Consider the following 22023-nt stretch of genomic DNA (forward strand, 5'->3'; position numbering starts at 1 on the left):
ATGTTCTGGCCGAGCCTCGATCCTAAACCACCCAGGGCCGTGGTCTCCACGTCCACTCTGGATGTTCGGCACCAGCTTGTGGATCTTTTTAAAACAGTGCAAGTTGGGGATGTATCTCATGAACTTGCAAACCCAGAGGTATGTCATCACCCTTCGGATGCTGACAGGAGTTAGCTGACATAAGGAAATCTTGTAGTGTATCAGCAAATCTCGGACGAATATGTCCAAGGGGAACCTCAGCCCATACTGAAGCTGTCTAGTGTACACCCCCACATACCCCGGGGGTGGACGATGAATCCTATCTGATGCAACAGGCGTTCGGCACCAGTATCCATCAGCTTCCATAATGCCGTAGTGCAGCTCAATCTGCTCTGCGAACCGATATGTTTCGGCACGCTTTACCCACCAAGAGTAAGGAGTATTCTTTATCATGGCCGAGGCAACCTCGGGGTCCTCCCACTCCTGATACCCAGGGAGAACAGGCCAAAGACTGGCGGGAACTCCTTCGTCCTGACCAGAGACGCTGGGCCCCTCCGATCCTTCGGGAGGTGCCGATGATATTGGGACCGCCGTATTCCCCTCAGCAGGGTCAGGTCCCACTCTCTCTCCGTTCCATGTTCCCGTCCCGTTCCTAGGGTCGGGAAGCTGCCGTGCCCTTCTCGGAGCACGGGTTCTACCTCTCTGTCCTCTCACCATTGTTGATGTTTTTGAAGAAAAAAGTCGAAAAAGAGGGGGAAAGAGTTCAAATCGAAGAAAAGCAAACTAAATTCGAGATAAATTACCTTGTTCTGAAGCGGAATCTGCCGATTTACAAGATGGTAGTGACGAATTTCAGTTTCCAAGTTCAATGCTCGGGGAAATTAGCGAAGTTTTGATGCGGATTTTTTGAGTTCTGTCGAGAATTTTGGGTTCGTGTTTGTGAAGAAGTGAGGAGAGATAGTGCGCTTCTTTGTTTTTATTTCCAGAAATGGGAATTTGAGGGGCCGCGCTTTTAATTTCTTCTTAAATACTTCACTAAGTAACCGTTAAACACACGTCCCAATGATTAACTACCCATTATCCGTCCAACTTCCACAATTATCCATCCAACAGCCGTTATCTCATTAATGGCAGTTTAAATTTAAATTGTTTGAATTAATTAAATCATTTACTTCCCTCCATTTTCTGATTAATTAAAAGCCCAACGTCAAGGTTCATCTCTCCAAATAGTGCTAAAGTCAAGATCATTCCACAAGGCAAGTCAATTGGGCGAAAGCCCATTTCTCCCATATATGCAAAGGTATAAATTATAAAAGCCATCAATATTACATTTGTACATTCATTCACACAAAGCCTCAAGCAATTAATTCTCTTGCATAGCTCTCTCTCTCTACACATTGTACTAACTTTAGCATCGGAGGGGCCTTCCTCGGCAACACCCCCGAGGCTAGTTTATGTGTGTTTGCTGTGCAGGAAATCCCTGGCCCAACATTACTTGGACCGAGCCTAGTCTTCACCACCTTATTGGACCTTCGGCAAGGTCCCAGTGTTTTTACCCGAACTCTCCCCTTTCTTTTTTATTTTTCTTCCTCTCTGAAATCTCAATCACTGGGTGTAGGGGATTAGCAAATTAATTTTCTATCTATTATAATTTCAGTTATAATTGCAATCTAAAAAAACGCATACTTTTTATTATCAAACTTTGTCTAAGCAACAATGGCAGATGGGATGGAGTTGCGGGATGCTGAAGCGCGCCTTGATGCGCTGTACGCAGAAATGGAGGCAATTGCAGAACAGGAAAGAGTCAAGAGAGAAGAATTGGCAAGTTTAAGGGCAGCGTATAGAAGTAAGCTTGAAGAAGCAAGAATTCTGTCTGATGAGGTTCAGAGGGTTCGTGTTCAACGAATGTCTGGGTATGTAAAACTTGCTGATGTTGAAGAAGACAGGGCCAGTGGTGTGGTTGGGAATGTTGGAGGTGGTAATGAAAGGGATGTTGGGGGGGTTGGAGGAAGACTTGCTGGTGGTGATGCAGAGATGGAGGAGCTGAAATAAGGTGGAGGTGAAGAAAAGAATACAGAGGAAGGGAATGCTGAGATTGGGGTGCAGAATGAGGAGCAAGATATTGCTTGAGTATGAGATACATAGATTCTGGAAGCAGTTGTTGTTACCTTATTCCTAATATGCATTTAGTGACAGTCATAGACAGGATATTGATGCATTTAGTGACTTAATAATCTAAATGGCTGACTAATTGAGGATAGGTGTCTAATATATGCACAAATAAAGCAATTTAAATGATAATCATAATAATCATTTTTGTGATAAGGAAACCAGCAAAATTCACACAGTAAGCAAGGCTGAACCATAAGCAGATATTGCATTCTTGCAATAATCTAAAGAACAAAGTGTTCCGTAAAAAAGGCATTAAGTTTGAATTACAGACAATTGTTTAATCCATTGAGCAAGCAAAAAAGGCATTGTTTGTAAGCCTAATTCTAAGCAGATTTAAGCTGCTCTATATGACCAACATTAGCAAAAGAAGATATAACTTCAGAGTTAAAGAGACAATGCTTGTTAAATTGCTTGAGTAGCAAATATGAGCGAGGATAATCAAGCATGCCTCAAATAAGAACACATCCAAAATGATAAGCCAAAGCTATCGCGGATGATGTGTTCTGATTTGAAGCTGCAGATCGGCAGAACAAGTGTTCAAGAAGAATGAGAAACTGATTGGACCACCCACCGCAGCACCCCTGCCCTGTTCAGTGCTTGGGATGGGTGGAGGATTATGTGCATTGGTGTGGATTTCAGAGTTGCAGCAACACGATCGAAATCTTTCCAGTCATCCTGAAATCAAAAACCAGTGCTGTTATACCCAGGATAGCTAACTGCATGGCATAATTTTATGTAGGGTTATGATAGGTGTGGATGAGAACCTTTATCTTTCTTTCAAAAATTTCAAGTGTTGTGAGCTTGAATATCTGCTCACATACTTGGCCAAAGGCAGTGAGGCGACATGTTCCAGTGTCATCTTCAGCATCAAAGCTAAAGTTGACCCTGCATTTGTGGTATGAAATCATGGTAAGTGACATTACGACTTGGTTAGTTGGCTGTCAACATAAGAATGCAGAACGAACCTCTCATTGGAGGTGCATTTTTTGTCAGGGCAATGTGGGCAAAAGAAGGCCACATTTGCAGCAACGCCACAACGCTTCCCACAATTATCGCAGCCAATATAAGCAATAATATTGTCTAGCTGTGCATCTGGAATTGTGACTGTTACTGTGTATATTTCTTCCTGGATAGTATTGTCAACCTGAATGAACCTGTGTTAGTATATAAAACCAGATAGCAAGTAAAAGGATTTGTGTGTGTGTGTGCACTCACAGTTTTGCCATTGATGTTGTCAAGTGTGGTTGGAACCGGTTCAGCACCAATAGTCATGAATTCGAGTTGCCTTGACATGTAATCACTAATTATGTCTGGATGTGCATGAGCCCTAGCAATATACACAAAGGAAGACATAGCTGATTAAGCATAGGAGTTTAGACTAAGCTTGAATTAGGTACAATAAAGTGTGAATGTGTATTGGTGTAAATGGTCTTTAGCTATTAAAAGTTGTTGGATTACCAAGCTCGCAAAGCTTCAGCTTTTTCACCATTGGGGGCTGGGTCAATTGTTGTGGACATGCTTGATTGCAATGAGAAACCTGTGAAAAGTTGCATAAGGATACTTGATTTTCACATGATGTAAACAATGATCAAGGGTGAACAAATTATACCTCTGTGGGTAGCAGGCTTCAGTGAAGTTAAGCTAACAACTAAGAAAGTGGTTGCCCAGTCTTTGAGCTTCTCACAGTCAGAAAGGGCCAATTGTCCCCATGCAGAGATGATCATTGGGCGAGAACCAGTGCTGCAAAACAAAATGTAAGTCAGTGAATGCAGGTTTTGATAATAATGCAGGCAACATTTGGGAGCCTTAAAAGAGTAGTAGCAACCTTTCATCGACTATGCTGATATCACGTACATCAGCTACTCTACCTGACTTGTATTCCACTTGTCGGGGGTCTTCCATGTGGACTACTACTCCAAGCAAATCTGTCAGTTAAGTGATGGATAGGCACATTATTGTCAAGAGGCAGATGTGTTTTTAATTATTATGTGTAGATTAGATAAGGTTTAGATGATACCAAACCGGTCTGATGGTCCACTTGTCTTTGGTACATCAGCTATGGAGATGTATTCAGGTAAAACAGGTCCCTCTGTTCGATCAATAGGTTGAATTTTAGTCATTCCGCCGAAAGTAAGTTCACATTCTCCTGGGAATGAACTAAATTTCGGGTTGATTGTTCGCACTGGAGCATTAGCTATCTCATACTTCTTCTTGTGTTCAAAGACTTTCTGAAAGTGGTCGCATTCAACTCCGAACAAAGTAGCTTTCATGTTGTTACCCTGTATTATGTAAATGTAAAAATCATGTATAGGATTTGTAAGCATTCAATAACTATGAAATGATGAAGAGTGGTAAGGTTGCACCTCTTCATCTTCAAAAACCAGCTTTTGAAATTTTTTCTTGTTTGGAGGAGTTCGGATAGGAGACTTTTCTTTCACTGTCACACGTACTTTGTATGCTTTGCTTACAGGTGACAGCTTGTTCAAAGGCGTGTAGTCGGGTTTCATCTATAGTATACAAAGACAATTAGTTTAGTCATTTGTGCTTAAACTTGATTACAACAAATTTGGCATAAGTCTATGCATGTAACTGACCTGTATAATATTATAATATTATATAAACAAAAAAGCATAATATTATTATTTTATGATATTATAAACAACCTTGGCATAAGTCTATGCATAATTATAGTATTATATGGTGTACATGCATTTAGAATTCAATATAATAAAATATTAAAAGGAATCTTCAATGAAGTGACTTGTAATTACAAATTAAGTTTAGTGCTAATATAGTTAATAACAGTAGGTCAACCACAGATTCTACCAAAGTCCCTTTATAATTTTATGTCCATGTACCAATTTTTTCAAAGACATGTTTTTTGTCATATAATATACTGAACATGGTCCTTTCAACTCATGGGTAACAAATATAAGGGCATAAGTCAAAATAACTGCTGTACATGTGGCCTAGTAACTGGTAAGATGATAATAACCTTAAAAAGATAAGAATTTTCTATATAGGCAACAATATAAGGCATAATACAAAATAAGTGTGTACATGTGGCTTAACTACTGGCAAGATGATAGTAAATTTTAAAGGATGAGATTTTTCTGTGTAAAGAACTGCATGTAAAATAGCTATATAGGTTGTCTGAATGCAAAGCAAGCACAAATAAATAGCTAATTAAAACATGTGTGATATGCAATTCAGATTAACAGAAGGCCACATGAAAAGCAATTCAGATAGTTTTATTGCATGCAGGTAAATAAATGAGAAGAAAAGAAGTTAATGCATAAGTAGATGTTAAGTTCAGCAAAGCATCATTAAAGTGCTTACCTTCTTCAACTGGAATGGCAGGCAGAATTTGGGGGTAGACGGGAACAACAGAGCAAAACAGCAGAGAATAGAAGGAGAGTAAATGCTCTGTTGAAGTATAAGAATCTTAAATAGCAAATAGCCTATCGACAAGTTAAAGCTGAAGGGCCTTTATAATTTAGTGGTTATTAGAATGTCCTGATACAGCTTACTGTCTATTGAATAAAAAGATGTAGTAAGTAATCTCTCCCAAGGAAATCTGCAGAGTAATAATTATACAAGCAAAATCTAAAGTGATATTATAAGTAATAAAAGCATAGGCACTAAAACATAGTTGTGTCTAGTGGTTAATAGGCTGTTTGTAGTGAAATAAACTAAGGTTACATGTGCAAGTAGATAATAGAGCAATCAATCACTGATCTAATTTAGCTATAAAAAGAAAGATGTTATGTGAATTTAAAATAGGAGAAGTTTCTTTTTGGAAATCATCATTGTGGGCCACATATAAACCTAGGATTTAAGTATTATTTGTTGTTATTGTGATGCTTGATGGGTGCAGCTGAAAAAGAAGTGTTGTTATAATTATAGTTATCTAGGGAAAAAGCATTTTTTTAAAGCTTGAGGATGACTCGTTTGAAAGACTAAGAAAGGGTTGCACTAAAAGTATTCATGATTTGAATCAATGTATTGTCCACCAGTTAATAAGGTTATTCTGTTAAGTTGAAAGTATGTTTCTTTACTGTCTTGAGGGTGATAGAATGAAGGGGCACTATATACAACAATGTAATAAGGGGAAAAAAAAAAGGGGTTTTCAACAAATGAGATTGTAGTAGCTATTCTAGGCCTACTGTAAAAAAAATTGAAATAAGACAGTATTTGATCCTGCTGTTTTTTTTTTCCCTAGTATTTGTAATTTCATAGAAAATTTTAGCTCATTATTTACTACATCAGCTCAACATCTAGTTTAATAACAATTATATCCAAATTATTTTTAAATTCTTGGTAGTATGTTTTGTTTGCGCTGAGCATTATACAATAGATGTGCATTGAATATCATTTTTTTGCTTAGTCAAAGCATGTTTGTGAATCAATAATTGCAACAGAAAACAGAAATGTACATGTAAAGTATGTTCCTACCAAGTAACCCTGTCCAATAGTGTTGCTGCAATTTGAATAGAAGCATGTAAATTAACAGAACAATAGTGGTTCTAACACACTGCAAGGCATTTCAATAATATTGCATATTTATATATCAATAATGATTGTAAAATAAATATTTAAAAAAAAAAGCTTTATATACCAAAATGATGTTCTAAAGATCTACAACATCAAATCTGCATAATAGGATAGCAAAATTAAATTAGTAAAAAGAAAAAGCTGTTTGTTTTTATGAATAAGTATAGAAGCAATCCCAGAATACCTGCATTATATTATATCATGTTATGCCAGATAGTCGCAAGACATCATAAGCCACAATGTTTTTCAGAACTGGTGTGTTGTGAACTTCAGCAGGCTGGGGTGTGATCACAGTCACTTTCTCCGATTTCTTAGCCCTTGACAATGCAACATACAATTGACCATGTGAAAAACATGGTTGTGGGAGATAAATCATAACTTGGCTTAGTGTTTGCCCTTGAGACTTGTTGATAGTCATTGCAAAACTGAGCTTCAGAGGAAATTGTATACGCTCAAACTGAATCGGATATTTTGCTGATGATGGAGGCCGGAGGTTGACACGATGGATGAATACAAGCTCTCCTTTACGATGACCAATTGCTATTGAACAAACAATAACATTTCTTCTGAAATACTTGCATATGAGACGTGTGCCATTACACAGGCCATCAGCCGGATCAATATTCCTCAGCAAGATTACTGGACTGTTAACTTTTAGGACCAACTCGTGTGGTGTCATACCACCTGGGGCAAGCTGGTTCAAGAACTCTGTTGGGTAGATAGCACAATTATCATCTAGAATGCTATCAAAACTTTTATAAACAACTGCTTCTCCTGGGAATTTGTCAATCAGGAAATTGTTGATTGAGTCTACTGCATCATTTAATGGGGTTAGGATTGCTCTTTCTGTGAAAATATCTGGTGTAAAGGCAGGATGTTGCAATTCAGGGAAAGCAGCAGCAGCTAGATAACCAATAGGTTCCTCGGTTTTTTGATAATAATTGACAATGTGAGGAGGAACCTTCACAAAAGCATTCTCAGTTGCCTGAAGCTCGCCATTTCCCAAACCCAGCAAAAAAGATGCATATGGGGGATCTGCTTTGGCTCTAATGTTTTCAGTCAGATGTAGCTTTTGTAACCAGGGCCAAATATGTGAAGTAACCAGGCTTGTTGCAACAGCTTCTCTTTGAGTCTTGTGAGGAACAACTGGTAAAACCTGCCTGAAATCTCCACCAAAGACTACAACTTTTCCACCAAATGGCTGATCTGGATCACAGAGATCGCGGAGCAGGAGCTCAACAGATTCAATGTTCTCTTTTCTTGCCATTGAAGCTTCATCCCAGATAATCAATGTTGTCTCTTTAATCAAAGCAGCTAAGCTGCCTTGTTTAGGAACATCACAAGCGAGCGATGTTTCTGAATCAAGTGGAATTTTAAATCGTGAGTGTGCTGTCCTGCCAGAAGGTATATTTGCTGCAGCTATTCCTGATGTTGCCGTCGGAAGCACAATTTTCCCTGCCAAGCGCACTTCTGCATACAGAGCATTGTACAGAAAGGTCTTTCCAGTCCCTCCAGGGCCATCAACAAAGAAACAACCAGGCTTTTGTGCTTGAACATGAGAAATGATTTTGTCAAAGGCAATTTGTTGAGCTGAATTTAGCTGATCTCTACAATCAATTGATTCTTGAGGAATAGGTGCATCCAAAGCATCAATAATATCTTTTGTCCTCTGTAGTTCTTCTGGCATTTCTTCTTGTAGATGTTCAAGCTGAAAATGAGCCAATGACTTGCCCATTGACTCTAAGTGTTTCTCAACTGACTGTACTGTCTGCAGCAAAACTTGCCTTTCATTTTGTGGAAAGGTATACCTAAAGTCATCAGATAAATCATTATAGAAGTGCTGCCATAGTGTACGTGGGTTGCTCGGAGCGCAGAAGACCAACACAGCTGCAAATAGCCGACGTAAGGCTCCTGGCATATGAATTTCTGCAGCTTCAGACAAACAAGCATAGACAACATTGTCTTCTTCAAAGAGCCCTCTTTTAATAGCTGCTTCATGGAAAGTGGCACATAGCACTCCATTCACATTCCGGAGGTCAGAAAACGATTTAGGGCTGCGTATATTGCCAAGAAGCAGCCGCAAAAAGAAACGCTCTCCTTCTGCAGGTGTAACACATGCCAGCCGACCGATGACCAGTTTCTTGTTCTGTCTCTGAAACCATGACTTTGCAGTGGCATCCCACCTGTAATGTTCAATGAATTCACTATAGAGATATCCTGTACCTCGAGGTGAGGCTGCATTTGCTTTGAAGAATTCTGTTAGTTGAGTTCTCGATCTTCGTTCATTCAACACCACAGAATCAAGCTGCTCATGACTTCTTAATTGAACTGTTTGCATGTTTTCCAAATGCACTGCAAGGTGCTGTACAGGGGGGTGCATCTCAAATAAGTCAAAGCCAAAAATCCTCCAAGCTGCCTCACATGGTGAAACCCATCGTCCAGACTGAAATCGTTGAATTTCATCTACGGCTTGAGTTTCTTCACCAACAACATTAAAAGATACTCTGTCATGCCCTTTGTAAACATATTTGTATAAGTACTTAACAGCCTGAATAGATGAGCAAACTTCTACATTGAGGTGACAGTCAAACAACGCGGAAAGGTATGGGTTGTATGGAATAACCCAGCGACTATCAAGGTTTGAACCTCGAATTCGTACACTTTCTCCTGTATCTTGTCTCTTGTACACTGGATATCCATCATTATGGTTTGTTGTTTCTTCTAAGAATTGTTTTGGGTAGCCATATTTGCATGAGGCAGAGTTATCATCTTTCGCAACCATACATGCACATTTAGGGTTTGCTTCTCCACAGGGGCCATGCATCATATGGCGCACTATTATTTTCCGAAGATCTGGGGAGCTGTGGGGTGGTAGCTCAGCAGATACAAATCGATCAAAATCAGAAGGTGTTTTCAATTTGTAATCAGGTTTCAAGATAATAAGGAAATGTGCATGTGGAAGACCTCTTTTTTGAAATTCAATGACATATATCATAGCAGCCACTTTCCCGAAAATTTCTTTCTTCATGATTTGTTTTTTTAAACAGATTAATTTTGATCGAAATATACGGGCAACAAGTTCTGGTCGGTTCTGAGCTGCTTCTCCAGGAGCTAGTTCTGCTTTGATCTCTGGCCAGTTTGCATTACAAGTGATGGTGAGAAACAAATCAGGCTTGCCAAAGCGTTGAACCAAAGCCATGGCATTCAGGTAACGCCGCTTCATGTCTCGTGGACCACCAATAAAGGTTGGGGGCAGAATAACTCGCCGTCCGACATTTGTGGGATTTGTTTCACCACTTTCAATGGAATCCAAAATCCCCTGATACAAATCAGCTCTGATTGTTTGCTGATTGTGGCGAAAGTAGTCTAAGCGTGTATTCTCAATCTTCACATACATGTCAACTATATATTGCTGCAAACATCGGCCTGCACGCAGGAGCATATTGTTTGGGCGGCATTGCAATTTGTAAGCATAGTACTCACGGGCAGAAATATGCCGAGTTGAAGCACCACCTGCATCCGCTAAACCTGCATTTATAGAAGCATGATGTGTGTGAACAGCAACATAAAATGAAAAAGACACTCTGCAATAAAACTTCAGGCAGACGAAACTCACGGTTAGCTTCCTGTGCAAGGGCATCTTCCTCTGTATGCACTGCTGAAGATGTAATGGGGTCTGTTTGCTGCTCTCCTGAACCGCTGTCTTTGGCAAGACCCTGACCCCAGCCACAATCACCATGTGGGAATAGAAGTGGATACTGCAAGGGATCATAGCATCCATAATTATGGTATATGCGATGAGAATCTGTTGCCTTTCCTCTGACTGTGATGTACGGGCCATTGGACTCGCTTGATGAACTGTTTTCAGGCCAAATCGCAGCCACTTCATCTGTTGTGGGTGCATTATAAACCCGCTGGTCTAAAACAGTGTTTTTATTGATAGTAATTTGTGTATCTTCTTGAATGTCAAGGTCTTTTAATGATCTGAAAAAGCGAGCATAAGGATTTTGAGCAGATACTTCCATAAGTATGTCTATAATATCTTGTCTTACTTGTTTAAAGCAATCTACTCTAGCAGCTGACTCAAATTGGCCATCATAAAAATAGAGCTGTAAATATCTAGGGCCTAGTTCATCAGGGATTAAATCAGGCAAGTTATGATAAATTTGTCCATGCAATTTAAAAACATATATTCCTTTGTGTATGCTGCCATCATATCTACCACCTAATGAGCTAAATGCAAATAAGTTGTTATATAATCGAATGTATTGTCTGAAGTGTAATGCATCTTCCTCATCAGATGTTAAAAGTCTATACAGTGCAGGGGGGTATTCATTAGTGGCTAGTTTAACAGATCCATTTCCACAGCAGAAATGAAGCGATTCATGTTCAAATTTTTTTGCACTGCAATGTGGGCAAATGGAAGGGGATTTCAGTTTCAGAGGTGCTGCAGGCAATTTCAAGCCAACAACAGCTGCTGGAGGTTCTGATATTCAACCAAGCATGCCAAGCCAATCGATCAGCATAGTACATTACAGAAAATAAGCAAATAACTCAGTAAAAATATGCATAGGAAAACGTACTGGGCTTTTTAACCGTGGCTTGCTTGACTCCTTTTTTTTGAGAAGCTGCAGTATTTTTCTCTGTGATATGAAAATGACATGTTGAGTTAAAGAAACACTAAACATTTAGTGGTTAAGTTGGTCTAATGTAATTAGGCATCATATAATATTCACTTAATCTGTCTCATATAACTGAGTAAGTTTTCTGTATGCAATGAGCTGACTATTTTAGTAACAAATAAACCTGACCATTAACCTGCTTTCAAATGGGCAAAGAAGCTTTAAAAAACAAAGTTTGATTTAAGGAAGCCTTACTGTTGTTTTTTGCCTGTGTTTGTTTTGTTCCCTGGGTTTTTTTGCTGGCCTGGGTACTTGTTCCACCTATTTCTCTGTATAGCAAACGAAAAAACAGCATAACACCAACATCAGTAGAAACACAGAAATATAGCAAGTCATGTGTTCTTGTGGTAAGCAAAAGTAAAGCACCTCACTGACACAGGTTCTTGTTCCGTAGCTGATAGTGCTCGCTTACGTTTGCTAGACCTTGAATTCTCAGGAAGTTGCCTATACAACATGAACCGCTCTGAGGGAGCGCTGCTAATATCTGTCCTCACAGCCTGTGCTATGTTAGCTACAGTTGAATCAGCAGCCAAAAGGTGTGGGCCTGTAAACGAAAAATTTGCTATTCAAATGCAGAGCTAAATAATCTTAGCTACAATGAACTTTACCTTAATGCTATCTAAACACAGGCAGCTTGCGTAGTTGTTTTACCTAGCTCAGTCTCTAACCTCACTCAGTTAATTCTGCCAAATATTGCAAATACCAAACATAAACAACTTTGCTTACTGTTAAACTGGACAGCTGAATTTCCAGCCACTATGTTGGTAGAATGCCCTACATAAGCAACTTCAGGCTCAATCTGTCCAGCCTCTTGCTGCTGATGTGTGCCAGAACTTGTTTCATCCAACTCCCTACATTGAACAATTGGAAAATCTTGCTAAAAACAAGCAAAGACCTAAAAATTCAGAGCAACAAAAATATCTATTTAGCATGCAATAAGGAAAACAAGCTAACACCTCATAGGAGCAGGGGTCTGAGACATAGCTTGTATCATCTGTAAACGTTTGCTAACCCGTTTTTTTTTGCAAGGGTTTTTTTTTAACCAAAGCACGATCTGGATACCAAGAAAACATACTTATTTAAAAAAAACAAAACACAATGATTGCAGCCTAATAGTAATAGTTAATCTATAAGCTGCTTCTAATAGCATGAAAGACAAATGAAACATGCAAAGGAACTCGGATGTACGCATAGTGAGAATATAAACTGAGCTAGTGACAGCAAGAAGTTGCAAATAGGCGTTGTAGAGGCTTTTGAAAAATGGAACAATGTTACAATGCATCTGCAGCTATATAACCTGTAAAGGGAAATTTGAACTCTGATCAAATTGAAAAAATCTAATCCTTAACCATGCTGTGCATACTTAACAATAGAACAAGAATTTTCATAAAATACGATCAATGGCAAGAAAATTAGACTTCATTAATCAAAGCTCAAAAGGCTGAAGTACATTAAATTTTGGGGAAACATCCACTATGTCTTGCCAATAAAACTAACACATAAAGCAGCACAAAATAAGCTGGAATACAAGAAGCACACTAAGCTAATATGCCATATCTAAGGCCCTACAGGAACAGACAAACAAAACATGTAAGCCAGCAAAACAAGGTCTTATGCAGCTTCAGTCTGATGCCTAATCAAACTTCCTCCGCTTAAATAAGGTGTCCAACTCAAGAGGAACTGCAAATGGTTCATGAGTGAAGCGGCCCCCAAAAGATGGCCTAGCTTTTGGCCTGCGAGGTGGAGGTGGAGGAAGAGCAGGTGTTGGAATCCTGTGCACAGCAGACTTAGGTGTTATGCAGCCATCTTCACCTAAAAAAGGAGCTAAGTGCAGAGCACCTTGAATCCCCAATACACGTTCTTTAGCCGCTAAGTAACTTTCCCTAGCCAAGGAACACTTAATACCAGCATAAACCCCATTGCCATAGTTCAAATCAACTATGTCAAGATTGAATGCAGTGCACAGGAAATCTACAGCTCTCCTAGCAGCCTCTTGTTTGGTAGCCTTGCAGTCAGCACGAGTACCACTAAAAACACACTCCATTCCAGTAGCAATTGTAGGAGCATAAATCGTAAGCCATGAAATAAACTTTTCTGGTCCAAACTTGAAAGTGTTCACAGCTGAAACACGTGCTTTAGTCTCCACAGTTAGAGTGCGCAGAACATCCATGTAATCAATGCACACATATTTCTTGCAACGCTTGTGGTTTGGCACATCTGGCCACTTGACTGGCACCTTCCCTGCCCCCCTTTCCATTGACTCGAGCTCAATGCGTTTCATCTGGTAGAGAAATTCACAGCGTTGGAGCTTCTTAATTTTCTTAGAAGTCAAATCCTCAACCTGAATGCTGTACTCCATCCGGAGTGAACGAACGCCTTTTTCAGCAGCTATTTCACGCGATTCTCCTACTGTTTTAGCTGGGCCACCCTCGTAAACATAGAAACCCAAGCCTGGGTCAGTCTCCACGACAACCTTCACAGCATTCTTCCTTGCATCAACCAAGTAGTAAGCTGGCTGAGGAATTTTCAGATACTCCACAACTTGCTGGAGCAGGCAGGAAAAAGAAATAGACACTTTCCGAGTGGCAGGACCACCCACCTGTGTGCATACCATAACATAAGAAACATGCTGTTGCAGCTAACACTGGTGCAGGGACATCTAATCACTTGAGCTACAGGTGTAAGGTAGTGAAACATGTGTTGTTGGAAGATAGAGACAGAAGCAAGGCTAATGCATGGTAAACATAAAAACAAGCTAAATAGTTCTTGCAATTACATCACATAAGAACAACAAAGCTGATTACCAAAGCACGCAAGACATTACCCTGAACAAAGCTGGTTACATCACAAAATGGAAGACACAGACAGAGGCTAATTTAAATCAAGCGCACACAACAAAATCATCTAAATAGCTAATGCGATTATATCACAAAAGAACAACACAGATGGTTACTAAAGCATACAAAACATACCCCATTTAAAACAACAAAGGATTCTCCACATACTAACTAATACAGCAACTTACCAAGCCAAGCCACACATAATACACAAAACAGCAAATCAATATAGCTGGTCCTTTGATAAGGCAACAAAAACAAAAACAAACAAACCCACCAAAGCATGTAACACATGATATAGATAACACAACAAAATCATCACATACTAACTAAAACCATCCAAACCAACACTTGAACAAAAACAGCAATGCAATACAATTCTCCAAACCCCCTTTCCAGAAAAAACAAAGCAAATCAACATAACTGTAAATAATAGAGTACTTACAGGAGAACCTGCACCTCCACCCATTGCAAGCTCATAACTCTGCAACAGAAATAGCAAAAAGCAAAATTAATAACCAATATCTTCACCAAAAACTGATCCTTTTTACAATCACAATTGCATGATTTATCATCAACAATATAAACATGTAAACCATAGCTTAAGGTAGCCCATGTTACAAATTCCAGATTCCACACTCACTTTACGAAAGAAGAATAAAAAAGACAGCCCACACACAAAAATGCCAGGCTAATTAGCCATCCTTTACCGACACAAATGCACTAAATCTTTACTTCATAACTAATATATGCACTATACTTAAACTAACTGCTGTTCAATAAATCACACGAAGTTTGTTAAGCAACCAAGCTAGTGAAATATTGTGTGCACAGAAGCCAATTAATTTTAATAATGGCTTCCAATTTAACCATGCCAAGTAAATCCAAACAATGTAATCAATTTGTCAAGTTTAAAAATGTCACGATTCTGAAGAAATCCTTCAAGCAAGTGCATATATGTTTTGTGTTCATGGTCAGTGACTAAAAATGTCATGATTCTGAAGAAATCTTTCAAGCAAGTTCATATATGTTCTGTGTTCATGGTCAGTGATGTCAAAGATTAGTTTTCCAGAGATGTAATGTCATTACTACAGCAAAGAAGCCTCTATCCAATTCCATGATTACCTCTAATGTAACCTCCTCCATGGGAATATGCTATGATGTGTGTAGGCTTTTTTTTTTTTTTTTTTTGTGTTTGCTGCAAAATGAAGATGAGGGAGACCAGATGAACTGGCTTCTATCCTTAATTTATGCTAACACAAAGCAGTAGAAGACAAACAAATGCAAACAAACTAAGCCATGCATAGCAGGTAATTAGATGAGCCTTGTATCAATATTGGCTTAGAAGAGAAAAGCATTTACCCATTGGTATGAAACTGTTAGACCGATGGCTAATAAAGTTCACCATCTTAAAACCACTGGGTAAAAGCCTGAGCTGCAGCCAGCATAAAAGAAACAGCTGTAAAAGCAAAAATTGTGTGAAAGGCCTTAGCAAAAATCAAATAAAGCAATCATGACACCCCAAACTAAATATACAGAATCTAATGTAGTTCACAAAAAGGAAAAATGAACAATCTGCTTTTTTCAAAAAATAGAAAGGTATTTTTTTTACATATCTTAATCCCACTTCCCAACACTTGAACAACAGCTGCAACCACAAATTAAAATGATTTAATTTTGATTTGAAAAGCCAAACAGCAAATTAATCCTCTCAAAACTAAAACATTAACCGCACTTCCCAACACTTAAGCAAACCAAACAATATCCTAATCTCTTTTAAACCCGGTCACACATCATGCAAAGCAATAGATCAATGGATAACTAAGAAGCTCACCATAAAAAGGATCAAACAATTAAGTCCTCCCAAATCCATTTTCACAATAGATGAACTGCTGTAAATCCCACAAAAGTACATTAATCAATAGTTAAACAAAGAAATAACCATAGACAAAAAGTAATCAGCTAAGCAAACAAATAAATAAAATCGAGGAATTAACCTTACAATTCATGCAAATCGCAAGCAAGTTCTAATTGAATCACTAATCAGCACTGTAGATAAGAAAATGGTAGTACAAATATAGGGGCAAATTGGACACCACACTGTTCATAAGGAAACCCATTTTTTTGAGTGGACGAAAGCCTCAACCTCTCTAACAATATCAGCTGAGAAACCCTCAGCAGCGGGTTTCTCAGCACCTTCAGCACCGTGCCCTTCGGCACTATCTTCAATCCCCTCAGCTGGGACCCCTCCCTTGGGATCGGGAGTCTTTTGTTCCACCTCTATCTCAGGAGGTGGGGAAGGGGTCTTCGGCGGAGATTGTGGTGGTGGTGGGGGAACCCTCGGCAATTCGCCGCCTTCCTCGGGCTCCCTGATGCTAATAGATGAACTGCTGTAAATCCCACAAAAATACATTAATCAATAGTTGAACAAGAAATAACCATAGGCAAAAAATAATCAGCTAAAAGTAATCAGCTAAGCAAACAAATAAATAAAATCGAGGAATTAACCTTACAATTCATGCAAATCGCAAGCAAGTTCTAATTGAATCACTAATCAGCAACGGTAAGTGTCCAGAAATCAAACTAAGCTCTAATCGAGCCTTAGATTCATGCAAATCGCAAGTAAGCTCGAATTGAATCATCGATTAGCAACGGTAAGCGTCCAAAAATCAAGCAAGGCTCAAATTGGATCAATGATTAGCAACGGTAACTGTCCAGAATCAAGCAAAGATGAAACCGCACGTTATACCCACCCCTACACGTGGCCAGTGAGTTGCCAGGTACTTGCACATGCATTTTTTCGAGGGCAAAGCAGTCACAGCACTGTAGATAAGGAAATGGTAGTACAAATATAGGGGCAAATTGGACAGCACACTGTTCATAAGGAAACCCATTTTTTTGAGTGTTGGTGCTTTTATAGGGTAAGGATAAATGCTCTTAAGGCTTGAACTGTTCACCATATAAAAATAAGTTTGAGGACTAATAAGTTTCATCAGTTCAAATAAGTTATATAATAAAGTCCTATAAGTTTAATAAGATCTACTAATAAGTTTTAATAAGTTCACTAAGATTTAAGGGTATGTTCTGTCACCTTATTTTCATTTATTTCAGGTCTAATAAGTTCAGATAAGTTCATATAAATTTAGTTCATCAAGAAAGACAAGTTCAGATAAGTTCAATTTAGGAAAAATAAATTTTGATAAGGGTTACCCAAGTTCAAATATAATTGCAACTAAATAAGTTTTTTTTTTTTTTTAAATAAATTAAGCTATGATAAGCCATATAAATTCAGTTAAGTTCAGATAATCTATCTCTGATAAATTTAGTTCAGATAAGTGAAATTCAAGTGAATAGAACACACCCTTAATAAGTAAATAATGTCTAATAAGTTTCAATAACTTAAATAAGGTCTAAGGGTCTGTTCTCATACGTTGAAATTCAGTCAGCAGTTCAGCTCAGTTCAATTCAGTTCAGCTCAGTTCAATTCAGTTCAGCTCAGTTCAGTCAATGAGAACAGGCCCTAACAAGGCCTTTTCAAATTTACTGAACTGAGTTGAATTGAGCTGAATTGAACGGATTAGAGCTAAACTAAACTAAACTAAGCTGAAATGAATATTTTATGAGAGAAGGAAATTAGGAGCTGAACTGAACTGAACTAAACTAAACTTAACTGATTGAAGCTGAACTGAACTGAACTAAATCGAGCTGATTGGAGCTGAACTAAAATTAAGCTGAAGTGAACAGACCCTAAATTCCAATAAGTTCTAATAATGTTCAATGATAATGTCTAATAAGGTCCAATAAGGATGTGTTCTATTCACCTAATTTTTATTTATCTGAACTTATCTTTAACTTATCAGATTTTATCTGAACTTATCTTAACTAATCTGAACTTATCTGATCATGTTAGAACTTATTTTATTTATAAATTAAACTTGGTACCCTTGATTAAACCTTATCACAAATTCTCTGAACTTATTTTTGTAGAACTTATCTTATTTGAACTTATCTAAAGTTATTAACCATTATCTGAACTTATTAACCCTGAAATAAGTGAAAATAAAGTGGACAACACAGGGCCTAAGTTTCAATAACGTCGGTGTGTTCGATTCACCTAATTTTCACTTATCTGAACTTGTTTGAACTAAACTGAACTTATCTAAACTTAATTTATCTAAACTGATTAAAACTTATTTTAGTTGTAATTCGAACTTGGATTATCCTTATAAGAATTTTATTTTTTTCTTTTCTGAATTGAAATTATCTAAACTTATTTTTGAACTTATTTTAACTTATTAGACTTGAAATAAGTGAAAATAAAGTATACATAATAAACTCTTACTCCAAAATTTTTGGAAATTCCCATACATTTGATTATAGGAATTTAATTTCCATAAATTTGCAATTCATGGAAAGTTCTAATAATCATGTGAAACAAATGACACCTAATTATATAAATTAAAAATAATAAGGTTATCATTCAATTAATTATAAAAATGACCTCGAGCACCGCAAACAATGAGTCATTTAGCAACGAATAGTAAATTTAGGGCCCACTTTATAGTTTATAGTTTAAAGAGGAGCCAAATAGTTTAATTTGTCTTGATTTATTTGGCTCATATGGAAATTTGGCCCTTTAATCCATCTTTTTGGTTAACGAAATTTTACTTGCCCTTAAATCAATCTTTTTTGGTTAACGAAATTTTATTTGCAAGGAACGTTGTGAGTCTTACATCTTGCGTGTTATGCTTAATAATTTTTAACCTTGATCTAGTGATTCATGGTTAATATTTTACTGAATCATTTCTACATGCATTTAATCGAGATTGATCACTTTTTCAATAAAAGGACTGTAGAAGTATCTTGCGGACAAAGGTAACGACTAATGATTAAGAGTATTAAATAAGTTAAACTAATACTCCCTCCGTCTCCGAAAGAACAACCCATTTGGGTTGATTACGCGGGTATTAAGAAAGTTAAATAAAAAGAAGTAAAAGTATATTGAAAAGATAAATTTACATGGGGGTTGTAAAAAAATAGAGAGAGAAAGTAATAAAATTACATGGAAAATCATATTTTTATATGGGGAAGCTAATTTTGCACAAATATTGTTGCAAATTGGTGGGTGTTTTAATACAAATGGGTCATTCCTTTTGGGACTAAAATTAGACCAAATGGGTCGTTCTTTCGGGGACGGAGGGAGTACTAGTCTTGATGGATCAGAATTTGTAAGAGCTACCAAATACTTTCTTCCCCGGTATTAGAATAATTGTATCACTTTTGCCATTAATTTGTACTATTAACAAAAAAATAACTTTGACTTGATTATTTAGTAATTGGGGATTTCGGGCCTGTTAATTTCACCTTAATTTCAGTTCAGTTCAGCTTCAATCAGTTCAGCTCAGTTCATTTCAGTTTAGTTCAGCTCCAATGAGTTCAGTTCAGTTCAGTTTAGTTCAGCTCCAATAAGTTCAGTTCAGTTCAGTTCAGTTTAGCTCCTAATTTCCTTCTTTTACAAAATATTCATTTCAACTCTATTCAGTTCAATTCAACTTAGTTCAGAACAGGCCCTTCATTGTGTGTCTGACCACACTGTGAGGTCGAGGTTACTCGAGTTACTCAGTTAGAGATTACTCGAGTTATTTTTGACCGGGTAACCCATCAAGTAACTCTTGATCGAGTAACCCCTCAAGTAACCCTTGATTGAGTAACCCCTCAAGTAACCCACGACCGAGTAACCCCTAACCAAGTAAACCCCATCCGAGTAATCCCTGACCGAACCCCTCAGGTAATCCATGATCGAGTAATCCCTGATCGAACCCCTCAAATAACCCCTGACTGAGTAACTCGAGTAACCCGACTAAATAAGTTGAGTAACCCTAACCAATAAAACTTTGTGTTTAGCAATAATGATTATATGACTAGCCATAATGCATTTATTTATAATATGAAAATTTTAAAAAGTTAAATTAACATGAAGAACAAAATTAAAGATTTAAATGATTTTTGTTGTGAATTAGCATGCTTGCCATATATAGAGTGATGCACTTATTTAGGGCATGTTCACATTTACTGAACTGAACTGATTGGAGCTGAACTGAACTGAACTGAACTGAAGTGAACTTTAGTAAATGTGAACAGACCCTTACTATTTTTAGCAAAATTTAATAATGCTCCATTTGAAAATAAAGACAATATAAAAGATTTGGAATTATATTATTATAGAATCAAAATCAAATATTAACAAAAACAATTGTCATAAAGATAACATAAAATATTTAGAATGATATTATTATAGAATTAAATGTTAATAAAAAAAAAAGTTAAAAAGGGAAGGGGGGTTTTGGAGGGAAAGTACAGCACCAGGATGTGACACGTGTTTAGCTGAAAAAAATAAGTTCATTTTAATAACAACCAAGCAACTAACCATTTGGGCAAATTATAATGTAAAAATTGATAATGTCCTAAGTAGGGAACAGAATACTGGACTTATTTCAATTTGGAAATAGCACATGAACTTTATTACAAATATAGCAATATATTAACAAATTATAATCTAAGAATTGGTAATGTCCAAAATATTTTATGATGACCATATCCAATAATTATTTAATTTGTTTTCGCAGGTAAGTCCCTATTTGATGTTTCGTGAATTCCTTTTTCATAAATAAGGTTTATATTTCAATATACGTTTTTTAGGATCAAATAAGGGAGTACAATAAAAAATAATAAAAAAATTGTTAGTTTCTCTAAAATGATTTAATATAATATTGAAGTATATGCATACATAAAGTAAACCACAATAATAAATATATATTAGTTACCATTTATACCAAACTTGGTTAACATGATACTGTAGTTGTCCAGTGAAGACCACATTCATATTTACTACTCCGTACCAATAAAAAACATAATAAAATGTAAGTGAATTATAAATCAGTAATTGGTAATGTAAAAAAGAACCTAATGTCATATGTTGTTAATAATTACACTTTTAAAAACATGTAATCTCCTATCCTTTTTTGGGTTAAACATTTACACAAACAAGATTTTAAATTCGTTTTCCGTGTTTTTTGGATCAAACAAGGTTTCGACCAAAGAATGATGCAGTTTCTTTTTCAGATGTTCATGACAAACCCCGATTACCGTAAAACTTAAAAATTATGATTTCGATTACATAAAATCATCGTTTTGGCAAACTTTGACATTGTAAATCCAAACCTATTATTTAGGGATTTCAATCGCTGCCCAAAACCGCAACGATCCCAACTTTTTTGTAAGTTAATTAAAATTTCGCGTTTGCTTTTTAGATCGAGTCATATTGTAAATTGCTTTCGATGCGCGAGTGAATGGTAATGGACATAGATCACGTGTTCATGTTTAATCTCCCCATGGATGAAAAAAGTTGAAGAACATTAATGAACTATGAAGAACATGATGAACAATTTTTTGATTTTGATTTTTTTTAATTTAATCATTTTTTTGATTTAATTTTATTTTTTTATTTAATTAAAATCTGATTTTGACAAATAAATTTCGAAAATATAATAAAATGATTTTTGTAAATTTAGTAATAATATTTTGTAAAATAAAAAATGAATTAAATAAGGAAAATACCAAATTTAAGGTTGACTGACGTTAAAAAAAAAAAAAAAAAAAAAAAAACCAACCAATGATAATTAAGAATAGTGGTGGTCCAAATAAAAGGGACCATAGTAGAATTTTCGTAGGTTAAATGATACTGGTCAAGCAAAAATTACTGGTCACAAAAAATGTGTCAAGTAGCTAGTAGCTCCTAC

The 22023-nt window shown here is 36.9% G+C and overlaps 2 protein-coding genes across 2 annotated transcripts; both read right to left on the reverse strand.

The window, feature by feature from the left end:
* Window positions 1–2688: 2688 nt before the first annotated feature.
* Window positions 2689–6895, reverse strand: LOC145632962 (replication protein A 70 kDa DNA-binding subunit B-like). The gene is made up of 13 exons (XM_081685280.1): window positions 6890–6895; window positions 6578–6631; window positions 5491–5577; window positions 5212–5304; window positions 4515–4658; window positions 4169–4430; window positions 3977–4076; window positions 3761–3891; window positions 3610–3688; window positions 3367–3478; window positions 3117–3295; window positions 2973–3036; window positions 2689–2826 (listed from the first exon to the last, which is right to left on the reverse strand). The coding sequence occupies exons 1-13, from the start codon at window positions 6893–6895 to the stop codon at window positions 2689–2691; spliced, it is 1449 nt and encodes a 482-aa protein (XP_081541406.1).
* A 9-nt stretch (window positions 6896–6904) lies between these two features.
* LOC145632963 (uncharacterized) lies at window positions 6905–12381 on the reverse strand. Its single transcript, XM_081685281.1, has 7 exons — window positions 12344–12381; window positions 12114–12238; window positions 11754–11931; window positions 11583–11656; window positions 11289–11348; window positions 10322–11191; window positions 6905–10233 (listed from the first exon to the last, which is right to left on the reverse strand). Exons 1-7 carry the CDS (start codon window positions 12379–12381, stop codon window positions 6905–6907), a joined length of 4674 nt encoding a protein of 1557 aa, XP_081541407.1.
* Between the last annotated feature and the right edge of the window lie 9642 nt (window positions 12382–22023).

The sequence above is a fragment of the Chenopodium album genome, chromosome 5 (assembly GCF_948465745.1).
Source record: "Chenopodium album chromosome 5, dcCheAlbu1.1, whole genome shotgun sequence".
Lineage (NCBI taxonomy): Eukaryota > Viridiplantae > Streptophyta > Magnoliopsida > Caryophyllales > Amaranthaceae > Chenopodium > Chenopodium album.

Coding starts and splice junctions, on each gene's coding strand:
- LOC145632962 (XM_081685280.1), bottom strand. Junction 5,305..5,490: donor TGCCATTCCAGTTGAAGAAG/GTAAGCACTTTA, acceptor CTTTGCATTCAG/ACAACCTATATAGCTATTTT. Junction 4,077..4,168: donor TGGACCATCAGACCGGTTTG/GTATCATCTAAA, acceptor CTTAACTGACAG/ATTTGCTTGGAGTAGTAGTC.
- LOC145632963 (XM_081685281.1), bottom strand. CDS start 12,381: ATGATACAAGCTATGTCTCAGACCCCTGCTCCTATGAG. Junction 11,932..12,113: donor TTCAGCTGTCCAGTTTAACA/GTAAGCAAAGTT, acceptor TTTCGTTTACAG/GCCCACACCTTTTGGCTGCT. Junction 11,192..11,288: donor AGCCACGGTTAAAAAGCCCA/GTACGTTTTCCT, acceptor GTTGAATATCAG/AACCTCCAGCAGCTGTTGTT.